Source organism: Microchirus variegatus (genome assembly GCF_963457635.1).
Source record: "Microchirus variegatus genome assembly, chromosome: 12".
In the NCBI taxonomy this organism is placed as follows: domain Eukaryota; kingdom Metazoa; phylum Chordata; class Actinopteri; order Pleuronectiformes; family Soleidae; genus Microchirus; species Microchirus variegatus.
Genome location: NC_139813.1, coordinates 20,092,969 through 20,111,400, shown reverse-complemented (window position 1 = coordinate 20,111,400; position 18,432 = coordinate 20,092,969). Strand labels below are relative to the sequence as shown.

The 18,432-nt window shown below is 40.0% G+C and overlaps 1 protein-coding gene across 1 annotated transcript; it reads left to right on the top strand.

Moving 5' to 3' along the window:
- Window positions 1-8,770: 8,770 nt before the first annotated feature.
- LOC310935014 (reticulon-4-interacting protein 1 homolog, mitochondrial-like) lies at window positions 8,771-18,249 on the top strand. The gene is made up of 9 exons (XM_083898839.1): window positions 8,771-9,403; window positions 9,480-9,610; window positions 10,505-10,573; window positions 10,704-10,828; window positions 11,127-11,175; window positions 11,258-11,394; window positions 12,342-12,525; window positions 16,217-16,312; window positions 17,690-18,249. The coding sequence occupies exons 1-9, from the start codon at window positions 9,103-9,105 to the stop codon at window positions 17,837-17,839; spliced, it is 1,242 nt and encodes a 413-aa protein (XP_083754965.1). The 5' UTR covers window positions 8,771-9,102; the 3' UTR covers window positions 17,840-18,249.
- The last annotated feature ends 183 nt before the right edge of the window (window positions 18,250-18,432 follow it).

The window sequence follows — 18,432 nt, the reverse complement described above, 5'->3', positions numbered from 1 at the left end:
TCTCATTGGGCGAGACTTCATCGATTCCCACCGTAGCCCCGCCCACTTTCAACCTGAGCAGGGCTAGTAATCGAGGTAACTGAAGACGCGCGCGTGGGTGTGAAGAGGCTTTCAGGGATCAGTCAAGTGTGTAGGATTGAGTGAGCGGCATCTAGTGGTGACATTGCAATAAGCCAACTGTTTTTTTATCAATCCCGGATGTTTGAACACACCTGATTCAAAAGTTATCAAGATCGTTACCGAGCTCTCCTAACGACCGGTTTATTTGAAACGGGGCGTGTTGGAGCTGGGGAAACCGTGGAGGACTTGAGGATTGAGAAACACTGGCGTTATGCAACCGATTAAGTGTTTGCTTCCACCTCCTCCTCTTTCAACCACACAGGTAAGTCGACAATAAGCTTCTCTTGAGCCAAATGTTGATTTTGTCCATCTTGGGCTAAAGTATGCAAATATGGCAGACTCTGAACTGGGCCTTCTACAAGTCACATTCTGTGCTATTACAATCACTGTGCACACAAAATAGAGCAGTACCATTGCAAATTGCGGGTGGAGGTAAATTGAAAAGTGTACAAGTGAAGCGATGATAGGACATGATAAAGATATTTGAAAGAAAATAAAGAAGCTAACTAACTTACTAACTAACTAATTATTTTGAATATATTCTTTTAGTAAGAAAAACCCAAAACCAAACAACAATGCAGTTGCTTTTTAATAGTGCTGGGCATGTTAACGCGCTAACGTTAGTTAGCCAGTTGAGCCAGTTAGCTCTGTTAGCCGCGTTAGCTCCTTTAGCGCCGTTAGCGCTGCTACAGTCGAACTGGAGCAGTCTGTTTATTAAACGAAAAGAGCAGCGCTACAAGTAACCAGCGTGTACTGCGTATGTGCCTCTGTACGTCACGCGTGGCTTTTTCCGGTCAGTCGTCTCGGAACTTTACCTTTGACGCCGTCAACGCGCTAACGCGCCCAGCACTACTTTTTAAAGCATACATTATCGCATGTAAATGGACAATTAATGTGTGTATGAAATCATAAAATAAATGACCATGGTGTGTCGTTGGCGATAAAGAAAGCGCGTAGAAAATAGATGATTCGTCATTTAAAATTTTAATTTGGTTTATATTGTCTATATTGTTGGAATTAGCTATAAGTTCAATTTCGGTCTGTCTTTTTAAGTGCGTGCAGGATTGGTTCCTCAAACTATTTTACTTATTTACTTTATTTCATTCAGGATTTTTTTTTTTTTTTTTAAAAAGCAACAAAAGAAATAAAAAATAGTCCAAAACTGTATGTAATGTAGTCCCAGTCAAATCTCTGGGGAGGAAGTTCTCAAATATCTGAAATCTGGATTTTAGATTTAAACTCTATTACATAAGTTACTTAGATAAGCTAAGCTAGTCCTTTATTATTCCCACAATGGTGGAACAATACAGCAGAAAAAAATATAGAGAATATAAAGAAAATGATTGTATATATGTAGCATTAGCTTAGTTCTTACAGTGTAAACACTGTACACGATTGCACTTACACTACACTTAATATGAGTAACAATGGCATTGTTGCACAATAGTGGATCAACACAGGATGAGTGACAGCAGTGTGTGTCGTACAATGAGTCAGAATCTAATTAAGAGTATTCACGGCTCCCTCTTTCAATGCTGGTGACAACAAATTTCCTATGTGTTTGGTTGCATATTTAATTAAATCCTCTTTGTTGACAAGCGCTTCTGCAGCCATTCAAAGCCTCGTCTCCTCGACCCGATTTGCCGTAGATTATTACGTTGTATTCCACTCTCAAAGCGGTGGTGTTAACCAAACTCCGACTGTCTTTTGTGAGCAGCCTTCATCGCAACCAACTGCATATGTAGGACAAAACCGTCCTCCCGTCTGCGTTTTTTGTCTCTCGTCTCGACGTTGGAGAGAGACACCTGATGCCACACGATGGCACCTGTTTGCTGGGAAAAAGCTTCCTCACTCACATGAGGCTACATGAGAAGGGCCCCACAACAGTGGCCCAGAGTAAATTCAGTATATAGTAACACACTGATGTATGGGGAGGAGGGGGTGGAAGTGAAAAGAAAGAGAGAGTCTGTGTCTCTGTGCCATCTGGTCTATGTGGCAACGGTAAAAAAGCCTTTAAACCACACTTTAAAGGTGCCATATGTAAGAATGTGGCCAAACACGGTTACTACATTCAAATTCAAAATACTGAGGTCTTTTAGGTTTCGTTTTCTGACGTAACTGGCAACCCGTGGTTGCTCGGCAGCTGAGACTCTACTGACTGCAATGATTGGTAGACGGCGGTAGGTGGCGCCACATGCCAAAAACATGATTTCAATATTTTTTTTATATTTTGTTGATGTTTGATTTTCGTGAACGTGAAATGATTTAACATTATTCGAATGCTGTCAAGCAATACTATCAGGCCGTTTGTGTATACACTGACATAATAGGAGTGGGCGGGGACAAGATCGAGGTCAGGGTAATGCACCTTTAAGTCACTCATTGAAAAATGCATCAAGGCTGAACTCACTAACACTAAATTAATGTGACTTGTTCTGAATGTTGTACTCTATGAATTTTGCAAACCAGGTTTATTATGAACAGACATCTCAACCGTTTGGTGCCTGTATCTAAAATACTATAGGGTCTAATTAAAAAAAAAAAAAATAAAAATAAATAAATATATATATATATATATATTTATTGTATAAAATAATAAAAAAATGCAAATAAATAATTTTTCCTTTGCTTTTTTCTTGGTGCGTACCTTAAAGGGTTAACTAAATAACCCAAATTTTTCCTGTTGTTACATCCAAACAAGGAGAGGAAGACATGACCGTGAACAATGAAACAACAACAGCACAAAAGTGACATGAAACTAACAAAGCACAGAATATATACACTGGGGAGCTCGCAGACTAATTACTACGAGGAGACAGGGATAATCAAAGAAAGGTGAAACTAATAAGACACAGGTGAAACACACGAGGGCCGAGGCGGACAATTAAAAGGGAAACTTGATGAGGTTCACACGCGGAAAAAAAAACAAACGACTCAATAAAAGAGCAAAACAAGGACAGAAAACCAGACACACAGAACAAGAGGTGAACTCGGAGGTCATGACACATGTAATCTAAGTCCTATTTCTTTAGAGAATGACAGACTATGCCGTTACCCTGTGGATTAAATCTCAGAAACAATGTGTGTGAAAAGTCGGCGGCAAAAACGGCCTCAACGCTCTGACAGATTATTCTGCGAACTCAAAAACTGCCTCGAAGCTCAAATCCAGTTCAGCGTAAGCTACAACAGTCCCAGCGCCGCTCGTCGTTCTGTTCTTTAGCTTTTTTAGTCACTCGCTCAACACTGCAACACTATCTGCGTGACATCCAGGGTGAACTGTGAGTCACATCCTACAGGAAGCCAAGGGAATCGGTAACACAATAACGTCCAAAGCCGAGGGAATTTACTGATAATTTACGATTCAACGTCACAGTTCACGGCCACAACTTTGCATGGAATTTTAAGAATTTAAAAGAGAGGAAAAGAAAAGCCCAGAAATTGAATTCATTTTAAATCTGAAGCTCTCCCAATCGTGAATTTAACAAGACTTCTCACTTCATTTGTTTACTACTAGAAGTTTACTACTAAATATCCATCCATCTTCTACCGCTTTATTGTCCACATGAGGGTCACAAGGGTTGCTGCCAATCCCAGCTGACGCCAGTGGGCCTTTTGTAAATGTCTAGAGCTAACTATCGATTATTTTTGTAATTGATTAATCTGTCAACTATTTTCTCGATTAATCGATTTGTCCAGAAAATCTTAAAAAAAGCGTTTATCACTGTTTGTCAAACCTGGAAATGACACTGTTCTTCAATCAAAATAGTTGACAATTAATAGTAATTAGTGCTGGGCTAATTAGTAATTAGCCTGGGCTAATTTAGTAAATAGTAATTAGCCTTAACGCATGTAACTTAAGCATGTTAACGCACGTTAACGCATGGTGCGTTTCCATGACGACTGACAGGAAAAAGATGCGAGTGACGTCATGTTTACGTGACGCACCACCGGAGACCAGGCACCGTTTTATCAGTCAACTCCTCTAGCTGCGTTAGCTCCTTTAGCGCCGTTAGTGGCTAATTACTAATTACCAAGTTAGCCCAGGCTAATTACTAATTACCAAGTTAGCCCAGGCTAATTACTAATTACCAAGTTAGCCCAGGCTAATTACTAAATTAATTGTCAACTATTTTGACAGTCGATTAATCGGTTTGAAGCTTTCTTCATTAAGATTTCCGATTGTTTTAGCTTCTTAAATTTAAATATTTTCTTTGTTTCTTTGCTCCACATAACAAAAAAATCATTAAAACTGAATCATTTTGGTTTGTGGACAAAACAAGACATTCAAGGTGTGACAAACAATGATCAACTTTTTTAAATAAAAACATTTTCGAGCATTTTATAGGCCAAACGATTCATCGAGGAAATAATCAACAGATTTGACGCTGTTAGCGACGGTTATTAGTGATCGATTAATAATCAATTAATCGCTTCAGCTTTACAAATTCTAGTCTATTCTGCTATTTTGACATTTGACATTTTTTGCTAAAGAGAACTATTCTTTCTTGCAGAATAGTTATAACCTTCTCTGATGAGAAAGGACCTCACTTTCTACCCTTTCAACTGCATGCCACGCCCCACCGCTGCCTGGTAAACAGCCCGTGTGATGATGAATGAACTTGGGTATGAAAAGGAACAGGAATCAGGCTGCTGGAGAGAGCAATATAATATATATATATATATATATATATCACTGCTGGGGGAAATAAACAGGTGAAAAGGTGTAATGATAGAGGTGGAAATGGTTTACGGCTGCAAACACTAAAATTCCACAGTGTGCCTCATTATGTCATAGTAATGTTTCCTCTTTAAAGGACAGAGGAGGATTTTTTCTCTTCTTCCTTGATGATTTCTCATTAGCAGCCCGTCAGCTCCTCTCCTCCTCCCACACTCCACCAGTAGGCGCTGACATTTGTATAATGAACGTGGCTCATTTTCAGACGGCCGCCCAATTAGGCGTCAGACAGACACTGTGGACTTGGACCGGAGTGTTTTGAGTTAATGCGATGTTCTCTGGCACAGGGAGCTGTGAGGATTGCGTTTGATCAGGTGCAATAATTGTGAACTGCATAAGATACGTTTACACATTCGGTGCAGAGAGACAAGAGCAGATGGTGCTACGGTGCATTCTGTGAAACACGTACAATCTACTAAAGAGTACATTCTGTGTGATGTAATGGTGCCGAGTCCTTTCCCCGAGCAGAGAGTCACACGATAATACTACTCCAAACAAAAAGTCTGGGAGTTGTTGCAGGTGAGCAACTATTTATCTGAGTAAATACACTTTAGTTTCTGCCTGTTTAACTTCCCTGAAAGCAAACTGAGGAGAGAGAAAACAGAGTGTGAGGAAAATTCACCACACACACCACACGAAATGGTATATGTGATGACTTTTTGAAACTATTCCTTTGCATTTTTTATTCACTTATGATAACAATAACAACAATCAATATATATATTTTTAATTAGACCCTACAGCATTGGTTCTCAAAGTGTGGCCTGCGGGCCAATGGCGGCCCACAGAAACATTTATGGCGGCCCGCAATGAATTACAGTTGATAGTTTTAATCCAGGAGCTACTAAGCTTGTTAAATGTTTATTGGACATTACTGGATACAGACCAATAATCTGTAATCTGGTCATTCAAATTATTACAAATGGGATTTCTTTCTGGGTCTTTTTTGCCTTTGGCGGCCCTCAGTCCAATGTTGGGTTCCTAAATTGGCCCTCTGAACCCCTGCCCTACAGTATTTCAGATACAGCCCTCTACCAAACGGTTGAGACGTCTGTTCATTATAACAGACCTGGTGTGCATGATTCATAAAGTACAACATTCAGAACAAGTCACATTAAGTGCAATTTCTTGACCAATATTACTCACTAACAAATACTTTTTGGTGATTGTGCAACAGCACATATATGTTTTGGTGGTTGTGCAACAGCAAATAATGGTTTTTGACCTGTTGTGCTAGTGCAGTAATGACATTGGTCAGGGGTGCAACAACACCCCTGAGTTCAGCTTAATGCATTTTTCAATGAGATATAGTGACTTAAAGTGTGGTCAACCAAATGGTTGAGTAGTACCTTAAAGGGATAAGATGCCATCTGTGACATACTGACCAATGTTGTACAACTGTATCTGGTCTTTTCCTGCTGTAGCATGTTGAGCATTCAGAGATGGTCATCTGCATATATCGGCCTTAACAAGTATTTATTTGAGATATTATGGCCTTTTTAATCATCTCATAACTCTCTGGCATTTTGGAAAATCCCAGTAGACCCGCCCATCTGGCACCAACAACCATTCTGATGCTCGGTTAAAACTTCAATGACCAAAATTATTCAGTTTTAATGATTTCTTTGTTATACACGCTTATAAATAAGGGTTCCAAAGGGGTTCTTCTACAAAGGCTGAGGTTCTACCTGGAACCATTTGCCATTCCTGAAGAAGGGGTTTTTCAAGGGTTCTTGGTAACACTAATGGTTCCAGTAAGAACCATTTTGATCCAGAGAACCCTTTAAAACCCCTTTCCTGAATAAAGGGTTTTAAAAGGGTTCTTGGTGGAACCCTCCACAAGCCGAAGAACCTTATATGGTTCTACTTAGCACTTTTATTTCTAAGAGTGTGTGGAGCAAAGAAATGAAGAAAATATTCACATTTAAGAAGCTAAAACAATCAGAAATCTTCAAACCGATGAATCGAATATCAAAATAGTTGACGATTAATTTAGTAATTGATTAATTGTTTCACCTCCAGCCTCATGCATCTAATGATTTGATTTATATGTGTTTATCTAATGTATATATCCACAGTTGATTGACATTTTGTTAATACTTCACATCAGATTACGGACGGTCGACTCCCAGAAGATTAAATGAAATCAGAGCAAAGCTGTTAATTTTTTTATTTTTTTTTAGAGCAACCGTGAGTGATTTTTGGGTCACAGGTCCCAAGATGAAACGGTTGAGGCCTAGAAAAAGCGACCGTGCTGTGTCAGAACATACATTTAAAGACAGATGCTGCTCCCACAGCGTGACCCAGTCTAAACAAAGCACCCGATTCCCTGTGCGTCCTTTTCCCCACTGGGAAACACAGTGTTCATAATGACAGCGCTGTGTGTTGCTTGGTTTCATGCTGAATCATGATCACACACATGCCCAAGTTCTTTGCTTTTTCTCACCTCTCTCCCTTTGGTCTCTGGAAAAAAAAAAAAATCTATTTGCGGATTATGTCATTTGCATGAGCCGCGTGCGATTTGATTGATTGACGTAACTCCAACGCGAGATTAATAAGCAACTGTTCCCTTGAAGACCACTCGCCTTTTGTGCACGATAAACGGCTTAAAGTAGCTGAGCAAATCCAAAGACCACAATGCTAAGTTGTGGTTTGTGCATCAAGAGGGTGGCGGCTTCTTGTTCGTAACCACACTGTCTCCCTGCAGTGGGAAGCTAATGTCACATTATAGCTGTAAATCATCAAGCAAATACTAACAGAAACCACACACTGGCTCCTCGGTTTTACTCAAGCATCAGCAGAGGATGTTTGCTAGTTATTAGCTGCTGTTACATGCATTAGTCTAATTGATATACTGGTTTTCCACCCATTTGTGCACCCAGTGGTCAGAAGAATGTTGAGTAGATTTGTATTTGTTTATTCTATTAATGCCTAATAATGGATATTTGAATTTAGACCACAGCTATCCTGTGTGTGTTTTTTTTTTTTATCATATAATGAGCTTTTTTTTGCCGCCCAGAACAAGCTCTTTTCCACTGAGCCCAAACGGTGTGCTGCCATCTCCCTGCAGTAGCAACGAACTAATGAAATCAAACATTGGCCTTTTTAATAACTGAGGAGCACTGTGGGGTTCCACACATGGAGGAGGAGGAGGAGGAGTCAAGTGGCATTTAATTGGAGCCATTAAAAAATAAAAATAATAATAATTATGTATTATTCATTCATTCTTGGACAATCAATCAAAATAACAAAAATGTATAATAATACTACTAATAATAATACTATTACTGGTGCTACTACTTATAATAATAATAATAGTATGGATGGATACATTATATTAACCAAACACTTCTTACCGCACAATTCACAATTTTTTTGTGAAAATCACAATTTTCACAAAAGTGTGGCTATGGCAACAATGAATGTGAATTATGCTGATATCTATGTCTGTACTTTGTTTTAATTTAAGCATGTGAATGATGTTGTTTTTAACAAAATATATATTTATTCAAATGCAATGTACAATGAACAGTATAGAAATGACAGATTATCCAATTATAGAGCACATTCAGTGTAAATCATGCTTGTAATCCATTTCGGGGCAGAATAACACAAAAAAAACACACTAAACAATAGAATAAGAGGGTTATTGCTTTCTTTTTCACACCTTTAATGTTTAAAGTGTTTAGTGTGTCCATGTGTGGATATGAAACTTTACTAATATGCAGATTATCATATAAATAAGGATAATTCCTTAATTATAAAACCAAACAAACCCCAATCTGGACTTTTACTTAGTTTTTACACACGTCACAGGTCGTTCACGCCCACTCTCGTTCTCTATTGGACAGAATTTCTCAAAGCTGAATGCTGATTGGCTGTCGCTGTGTACAGTCAGACAGCATGTCAGACAGACTTAGCTTGTTTTGTAGCCACTAAGCTAGAACTGTATGTTATCTGCTGACTTATATAGTTATTTAACGCTAACGTAACACTCTATACCACACTTAACGTACGCAGGGGCGTTTCCGTTTATTCATGTTACTTGTTATATTTATTTCTGCGCGTTCTTTTGACCACTTTGACCATGCTAATGTTAGCCGACTAGCTAGCCAGCTAGCTTGACAGCCACCAAACTTGGTGACAAAGTGGTCTTCCAGAGTTGTCATGTTGCATGAAAGGCTGACCTTGTAGGCGCACACTGCACCGCGGGAGGCCGGCGGTCACACGAGTTCTTGTCCGATGCTATGGCGTCGTCCAGGCTCCTGTGTTCGTTCACGGCTAAAGTTGCAGCAGGCTTGAGCCAAACATTAGCCCGGACAGGCTGTCGTGTGGGCTGCAGCAGCAGCAGCAGCAGCAGGAGACATGTCTGCAGTTCACCTTCAAGGCAGCAGAGCTGCATGTCGGCCTGGGTCATTGACGAGTATGGAAGCAATGGAGTGTTGAGGTACACAGAAGAAGCCACTGTGCCCACTGTGACTTCTCCCTGTGAGGTGATGGTTGAAGTCCACGCAGCCAGTCTGAACCCTCTGGATATCTCCATGAGGGGTAAGTGTTTGGACTTCTGACAGTAGTTAAAATAGTACTTAACAATAATATGTGGTCACTTTCTTGACTGCTGCAGGTGGTTATGGAGCAAAACTGCTCAACTTCAGAAGGAGGGACAGTGAGTTTCCTTTGATTCTGGGTCGTGATGTGTCAGGTGTGGTGATGGACTGTGGATCTGAGGTCACCCAGTTTGTTCCTGGAGATGAGGTAAGAGCTCCATCAGTGTCCATTTTTATACGACAATGTCTGTCCACCACACTAAATTGACTGTGGTTGTGAGTGTGAATGGTTGTTGGTCTTTATGTGGCCCTGGTGACCCTGTTCAGGGTCTTTCCCCCGCCTTTCGCCCTGTGTCAGCTGGGATTGGAACCAGCAACCCTCATGTGGAGGATAAAGTGGTAGAAGTGATGTCTGTCTACACATAATGGCCACTTTATTGGGTGCAGTACATTAGTAAAATACAAAGCAGTATAATAAACAACAACATTTTCATAGATACTCATGAAGAATAACCAACATAGAGCTTCAGGACATCTCTAGTCATCATGGTGATGACGAGCATTCAAATTATATGACTTTTATTCAGTGCCATAAACAAATGAAAGCTTATTCCTTCATCTAATATTAGAGTCAATGGTCAACATAATGCAAATCGAGGCACCTCCATGACGAACTATGATCTCCGACATAAACACACTATTATATCAACACATTTGCATAGGTGTCATATAGTAAGTAAATATTATAAGCTGCGTCTGTTGCATTAATTTCAACATTCTCTTAGAGAAAAGATCTTAAAGACTTGTGGTAACATAAGACATAATAACATTTTCATGTTATTGTCTTCCAGTAGACAGACTTGCAATCGTGCAAATTCATCTTCAAGTCGACGTGATCTAATGAAACGAACCTGCACACTTGGTCTTCTTTTAATCGCGTTCACCGTTGGTTTAAAAATATCCTCAGGAATGATATGATGCCAAGAACGGGAGGGAGCAGCTGACTGTTAGTCTAATAGGCAATTACCCAGATTCAGGGATCACGAGTGGGCGGTTAAGTGGAGTCGTGTTCGCCATGTTAACTGTCATATTTATGTTCCAGGTGTGGGCTGCTGTTCCGCCATGGAAACAAGGAAGTCTGGCACAGTATGTGACTCTAACAGAGTACGAGGTGAGCTGCTCGCTCAGTAGAAAATGTATTTATATAATATTATATCGTAATAAATAACTGGAAATATTTCACTCAGAGCTCTTGTGTAAATGATGAAGAACAAGGTTTGTTTTTTTGTTTTTTTTTGCAGGTTTCCCATAAGCCAGAGTCCGTGAGTCACACAGAGGCAGCGTCGATCCCCTACGTAGCCAGCACTGCTCTGTCTGCACTCGTCTGTGCGGGGGGTCTTTGCAGAGATAGCTCTTCGAATAAAAGGCAAGCATGATCGGCCCGATCCTGGATGCTATTTGTGTTGAATCCCCTGCCGTCTCAGCGCTCACGCACAGAACATGAGAGCGTTAAGTCCCTGAATGCATCACAGATGATGTCATCTGTTGTCATCGAGGCTCGAGTGAATTCTGCTCGTTTACTCACGAAATGTCAAGTGATGCATTCATTTCAGTGGTGATATTTGTCTCCTGCTTCATTTTAATTTGTAGTAAATTGGCTCATAAAAAACACATCTTTAACTCAGACTGAAAAATTAACCTGATGTGTAATCTAACTCTGTCAGAGTTTTGATCATTGGAGGATCGGGAGGCATCGGGACATTTTCTATTCAGGTAAGATTAGGTCTAGCTGTACTCGCGTGTTTGTGTGACTCCATGAATGTAATGCCACTCACTCTGGCTTTGTTATCACCAGTTATTGAAGGCCTGGGGGGCCCATGTGACCGTTACCTGCTCCCAGAATGCAGAGGGCCTTGTGAGGGGGCTGGGTGCTGATGAGGTGGTGGACTACACGGGAGGAGACGTTGCTGAACAACTAGAAATGATGGAGAAGTACGTAAAGTGATGATATTGTGTTATTTTTCAAAAGCAGAAGAGCAGAATGTTTTCTACCAACCCTAAGCTGGTGATGGTAGTCCAAAAAAAGGTCCTAAAGAAAAGCTACCATGGTAAAATAGTGTCTCCCTCAAACACCAACGATGGTAGCCATCTTCCTATCAGCACTGCCTGTTGACTCTCTTCTAGTTTCCATGGATACCAGGGCTCAAGACCTGAGTAGATGCTAGACGACCCCTTTTCCTTTCCCCACCCCCTGAAGTAAATCCCAGCTTGTGCTCGAAGACAAAACAGTGATTTTTTTATATGTTTTTTATATATATATATATATACATATATTAATCATGTGAGATAAACTACCGTTCAAAAGTTTGGGGTCACTTAGAAATCTCCTTATTTTTGAAGAAAAAGCACTTTTTTTCAATGAATATAACATTAAATAAATCAGAAATACACTCTATACATTGTTAATGTGGTAAACGACTATTCTAGCTGAAAACGTCTGGTTTTTAATGGAATATGTACATAGGTGTATAGAGGCCCATTGTGTTTGCTAATGGCATTAGAAGGCTATTGGATGATTAGAAAACCCTTGTGATGTTATGTTAGCACAGCTGAAAACAGTTTTGCTGGTTCTTTGACGAAAGCAAAATTGTTTTTTTGAATAAAAATCATTATTTCTAAGCTTGTCAATGTTAATGACTATATTGTCTATTCATTTTGCAACTCTTTTGATAAATAAAAGTGTGACTTTTAATGGAAACATTAATGAAAATGAAGCTAACTCTCTAGCACTTGTAGCTAACTCTGGCTTGTTTACATCAAGTAATGTGTCTGTTGATTAATGAGCATTGTCCCTATCAAATAAATAAACTTAAACGGTAGTGTAATTGGATGGTAATTTGTCGAGCTAATTTCAAAATGTCTGCGTTCACGTCGCTCAGGTTTGACGTGATTTTGGACAACATCGGCGGAGACACGGAGCAGTGGGCGACGGGCCTCCTGAAGCCCTGGTCGGGGGCCAAGTACACGACGCTGGTCACGCCTTTGCTCCTCAACACCGACTCCATGGGCCTGCTGGACGGAGCGATCAACGCCGGCGTTTCCCTGTGTACCAAGGCCTTACAGGTAAACACGCCGCTAAACAGAAACTGGTTTCAACACTCGCTCGCTCACCCAGTCACTGATGTAACAGCTGACAGTGTCATCGCTACCCGGGCTGTTTGGTTATGTCTTCATTGAATGTTATGACCCTGGCACTATTCATAAGCCTGGGCGTGGACCCACAGCTCCTACTTGATCCTCAGCGCAGTGGAAACAGTAAACACCAGTTTAAGCCCAGTGGAATTTCCACTCAGATTAATCACTTGAAAATTAGAGGGAATAATCTTGTAGTAAGATTAGTAGTACTTTTAAAATTCACTTTTACTCCCTGGCTTTTAACCCAGCATGAGAAGTGTGTCGTCTCTGGTGTCTTTTAGTCTTTTTTTATGTCTTAATGTTCATTTAGGCTTTTAGTGCTTTGGTTTTTTTAGTCATTGTTGGAGTTCTTTTTATGTATTTTACAGTTTTTCTCGATTGTTTACACACATTTTCTGAAAGCATGCCTCATGCTCTCACAACTCTACACACAAATCCAAAAAACACACACACACAATGGGCAAAACCCCTCAATTCTCCTGCAAAATGAAACTTTACATTCAAAACAATGTTATTTCTTCTCAAAATGGTATTTTGTTTTCAAATGTAAATGTAAATGTAAATGTAAATGTACTTTATTTATACAGCCCTTTACAACAATCCTTTCGGTGATCCAAAGTGCTTTACACGAAATAAATAAATAAAGAGGAAACACATAAAAGTAATTAAAAACAATAAAAACAATAAAATAGTGCAAAATAAAATAAGATAGAATCAGATAAAAGATAAGAAGACAAAAGATAAAAAGTGTCACCATACTACTCGGTATTAAAAGCCATCCTAAATAAACAGGTTTTTAGCCTTGATTTGAAGAGGCCCAGGTCAGAGATAAGACGCATCTCAACAGGGAGTTTGTTCCAGAGCCTGGGAGCAGCAACAGCAAAGGCTCGATCACCCCAGTGTTTATATTTTGACCTGGGCACTTCCAGCAACATTTGGTTGTTTGACCTCAGAGCTCTACCTGGATCACGAACAGTTAAAAGCTCAGATAAATAAGATGGGGCAAGATCATGAAGAGCTTTAAAGGCAGACATTAAATGACACACACAAACCATCATATCAATAGACATTTATAAGAACCAGTTAAACACTGATGTGCTCAATGTAAAACACTATGATGAATGGAAAACACTTCTTCATTGATCATAATGACTGAGCCTTTTTTCTGTTTAGTGTTACACTTACTACAGACACTACATACATAAGTGTGTAAAATATTTTAGTCCTCGGTTCGTGGCTGAGCGTCAGGGATTCCACGTTCCTGCAGGGCACAGTAACAAATGTATTTTATTCCTATGTATTTCCCACAAAAACAATGCACACAGTACATCCCAACCAACACAAAGTTGCACATATGTGGTCTTCATACAAAACAGAACCGTTTTATGCTACCGCACTGACTGCAAATTGTAAAATTGTGTGACAGGTGTTTTCCCATGTGATGAGTCAGTTTGCATAGTAGGGAAATTAACTTTAGAATTTTGAATGACAGTGCGTTCCTTGTGTAAACAACAGATTATCTTCATGAAAATTGTGCCAAATGCAGAGAATTGTGTGTAGTGTTTTGAAAAAAGTGTGTTTTACAACTGCAATTTGAGTGTAAAGCAGGAATTGTGCTTGTAGTTGTAGTAGAGTTGGTTCAGGGTGTTGGTGCATTAGTTACCTGTTGTGGTCATTGTGTCTCAAGTACCAGAATTTGTGTGTAAACAATTGAGAAAAACTGTGACTCTGTGCTCTAACTTTGTGCTCGATTATCAATCGATAACTAAATGAATCGTCAGCTATTTTGATAATCGATTAATCTGTTTGAAGCTTTTTTCATGATTAAAACACGATTTCTGATTTTTTTAGCTTCTTAAATGTGGATATTTTCTTTGTTTCTTTGCTCCACATGACAAAGAAATCATTAAAACTGAATAATTTTGGTCATTTCCAGGTTTGACAAACACTGATCAACATTTTTCTGACATTTTATGAACCAAACGATTCATCGATAGCGAAAATAAGCGTTAGTTGCAGCTCTACACTGAATCTCTGGGGGTGTATTAAATGTTTTATCTATGTACAGCACGTTGGCAATTTTAAAATGTGCTATATAAATAAAATGGATTGGATTGGATTAGTAATATAAATTGGTGGAGTTGCTTGCAGGAACTGAGTCAAGTTGTCCTGAGCAGTGGTGACAGCATGGCTGGCGTACAGTGTCGGTGTGTGTGTGTGTGTGTGTGTGTGTGTGTGTGTGTGTGCTGCTGAACACGCAGTATTCAGGTGTTTGTACAGATTGCCGGGCCTCCGACTATCTCCCGTCGCCAACGCATACCAGCGTTTGTGTGTTTTCTTGCCAAGCCTCGGGCCTCTTTGTCCACAGGCTGCAGAGGGACCAGCTGGTCAGTTTGGTAGCAACAGTCACACCCCAGTGTGTGTGTGTGTGTGTGTGTGCGTGTGAGTGTCTGTGTTTTCTGGACAGTGTGACATGTTCACCGTGGAGAGATCACACGGTGCAAATGAGCCCTCTAGTGTTAAACATCTTGGCAGCAATGAATAAGCAGCATTTGTTGGAGCAGGTGGAGGTTTACTGAAACCTAAGAAATGACAGAGTAAAACTGCATAGTAATATATGATGATTCAATTATAGGGAAGTGTTGAGTTTCTTTCCTATTCTTTGGTGTAAACAGGAAAGAGCTTTTTGCATGAAGCATTTGAATATCAAAGTGTAACTCTATTTTCACTGTGTAAATATTAATGGGAGAGATAAAGCTGTCACTGGTCTGTGTTTTTCCTGTTGGCTGCAGTGAATGTTTCCATTGTAGTGAGACACATCTATCAAACTGAATAATATATGGACTGAAAGAAAATCTCATTATATTCATCGGTGTAGCGGTCAGTGGGTTAGTTTAATAACAACCATATCATAAGTTTTATTATGCATAATCCACATGAACTGTGATCACAGATGCCTCCATTGCCGTTTCTATCTCAATATACGACAAACATTCATGTTTTTTAAGTAACTGATAACATTTACGAATATATATATATACACTACTGTTCAAAAGTTTGGGGTCACCTATACAATTTTAGTGTGTTTTCTATTAAAACAATACCGTTTAAGTTTATTTATTTGATAGGGACGATGCACATTAATCAACAGACTTTTATTACTTGCTGTAAACAAGACGGAGTTAGCTACACGTGCTAGAGAGTTAGCTACACGTGCTAGAAGTTCAAAAGTTTGGGTTCACCTATACAATTTTTGTTTTGTTTTCCATTAAAACTCACTCTTTTATTCATCAAAAGAGTTGCAAAATGAATACAAAATATAGTAATAATGGGAAATAATGATTTTTAGAACCAGCTAAACTGTTTTCAGCTGTGCGAACATCATTGCACAAGGGTTTTCAAGGGTTTTCTAATCATCAAACACAATGAACTATTAGAACACTGGAAATGGGCCTCTATACACCTATGTACATATTCCATTAAAAACCAGATGTTTGCAGCTAGAATAGTCGTTTACCACATTAACAATGTATAGAGTGTATTTCTTAGAATGCTTTTCCTTTAAAAAAATAAGGACATTTCTCTCTGTCATTTATCTCCTCCTCTGTTCTCACCTCAGGAGGTCATTTCAAACGGCGTCTTCTACCGATGGGGGTTTTACTATCCGGACGGCCCCGCCCTCGATCAGGTCGGAAAGCTGGTGGACGTGGGAAAGGTACAGTACTGCCCCATTACCTCACAGTCTATATATATATCATACACTGTAGATACTTGTCATTCAGTTCCTGCTGAACGGAGCAGTGAGGCGATGTAAATCCTCTCATTTGCACATCAGTCACAGCCCCGAGGGTTGAAATTGATGCAGGGATAGAGAGACACGCATGTGGTGCTGAATATATGAACATATACGATGGAAACCACCACACATGCCTGTATGCAAGGCTCTGCTTGTGGCTTTGTTAAGGAGTTTCCACTGTGCCAGTCGATCGTGTGCACAGCTGACTGCCGGGCAATCAAGCCCAGGCGCCAGGAGACGGTGAATGGATTTTTAAACAGTGCTGAGCTGCCATTCGAGCAAAAAAAAAAAAAAAGCAAATGCAATACCCTCTGTCCCTTTTTGTCCCTGGGGGCTTATACCAAGCGGGGACACTCAGACCAGTGGCGGGAAGCTGATGGACAAACACTAAACCCACACCCCCACCATGCACACGCTCACACCCTGTGTCCTAATCTCAGTCAGTATAAGTGTGGCGAGATTCCAGGGTGACGCCACTGCACTCCCCCCCCCCTCCATTCATTGTTAATGACGCTGACCACAATAACAAGCCTGCCCCGGCTACAGAATTGCTCAGTCTCATCACATTCTGGAACCACCTTTTGACATTTCTGCATATAAAAGTAGATACACTACCGTTTCTAAAGTTTGGGCTCACTTAGAAATGTCCTTATTTTTGAAGGAAAAGCACTTTTTTTTCAATGAATCTAACATTAAATAAATCAGAAATGCACTCAATGGTAAATTGTGTTTGCTAATTGTGTTTGCTAATCGCGTTAGAAGGCTATTGGATGATTAGAAAACCCTTGAAAACTCATGTGCAATGATGTTAGCACAGCTGAAAACAGTTTTGCTGCTTCTAAAAATCATTATTTCTCATCTGGTCAACGTCTTGACTATATTTTCTATTCATGTTGCAACTCTTTTGATGAATAAAAGTGTGAATGTTAATGGAAAACTTTGTATAGGTGACCCCAAACTTTTGAACGGTAGTGTATATGGACATTTATTTGTTCAAACTTGAATTTCAAGCTTGATACCAGTACAAGAGGAACTGCTTTGTACCAATTTCAATACCAAAGCTGTCTAACCAACACCGTTAGACACATACGTATGCCGTCCTGCTAAATAACGCTGTCTAATGAGTATATAATCTCATTTTCTGCCACTCACTCAAGCAGAATAGCATATTATGTCATTTTTGCGCGTTTGGAGAGATAAATGGATCCTCACTGACATGCTTAATGCTTGCTTTGGACCTCGTAATTGTTTCTACTACAGATTCTCGGTATTTTTACTTTTGCTGTGTCATCACAGATCCTGCCAGTTGTGGAGGCCCAGTTCCCTTTCGCTCAGGTGCCCCAGGCTTTTCAGAAGCTGGAGCACGGCCACGCCAGAGGGAAGACGGTGGTGCAGGTGGTCGAAAAGGACGACAGACTGGAAGAGGAGCTGGTGCAGGGGATGTGATCAGAGGCTGTGGAGTTTTTCAAGGGACATCTAAGCAATACTGAAAGGAAAAAAGAGGCAGCTGTGGCTCAGTTTTGGAGAATAAAGCCTCTGTGATTCTTTTCCACCTCGGGACGACAAGTATTGTGACAGCTTCTGGCAAATCAGAGGTGATGCTGTCGTGTGGCAAGTGTGAAATGAACATGGGAAGACGGCGTGTCAGAGGCTGTTGGTGTGCCTCACACCCTCCTGTATTGTTTTGTGTTGATGTTTTCATGTTTTCCTAAGGGGCTTTGAGTTATGCTGTCATAGTTATGCCATTCAGGTCAATATGTTGCTTTTAATTACAGCTACAACTCTCTCTCTGGTGTCTTTCTGGTTGCCGAATTCTAATTTCCAACAGTTACGTGTTACAACAAAGATTATATCATACAAAGATAAAAAATATATATATATGTTTGTCAATATTGTTTATGCCTGGTCCAGTACTGGGTCGAGCAATATGATAAGACAAATAAAAAATGTGCATTTGTACGTTCTCCATGTTTCCCCATCATCACCTCATTATACATTTTATTGTCCTCTAAGTGGAAAACACTGCTCCAACAGTCAGC

Bases quoted from the DNA above. Each gene is read 5' to 3' on its own strand.
- LOC310935014 (XM_083898839.1), top strand. From the start codon at position 9,103: ATGGCGTCGTCCAGGCTCCTGTGTTCGTTCACGGCTAAAGTTGCAGCA. The intron at 10,574-10,703 runs GTGAGCTGCTCG...TTTTTTTTGCAG, and splicing joins TGACTCTAACAGAGTACGAG to GTTTCCCATAAGCCAGAGTC. The intron at 11,176-11,257 runs GTAAGATTAGGT...TGTTATCACCAG, and splicing joins TCGGGACATTTTCTATTCAG to TTATTGAAGGCCTGGGGGGC.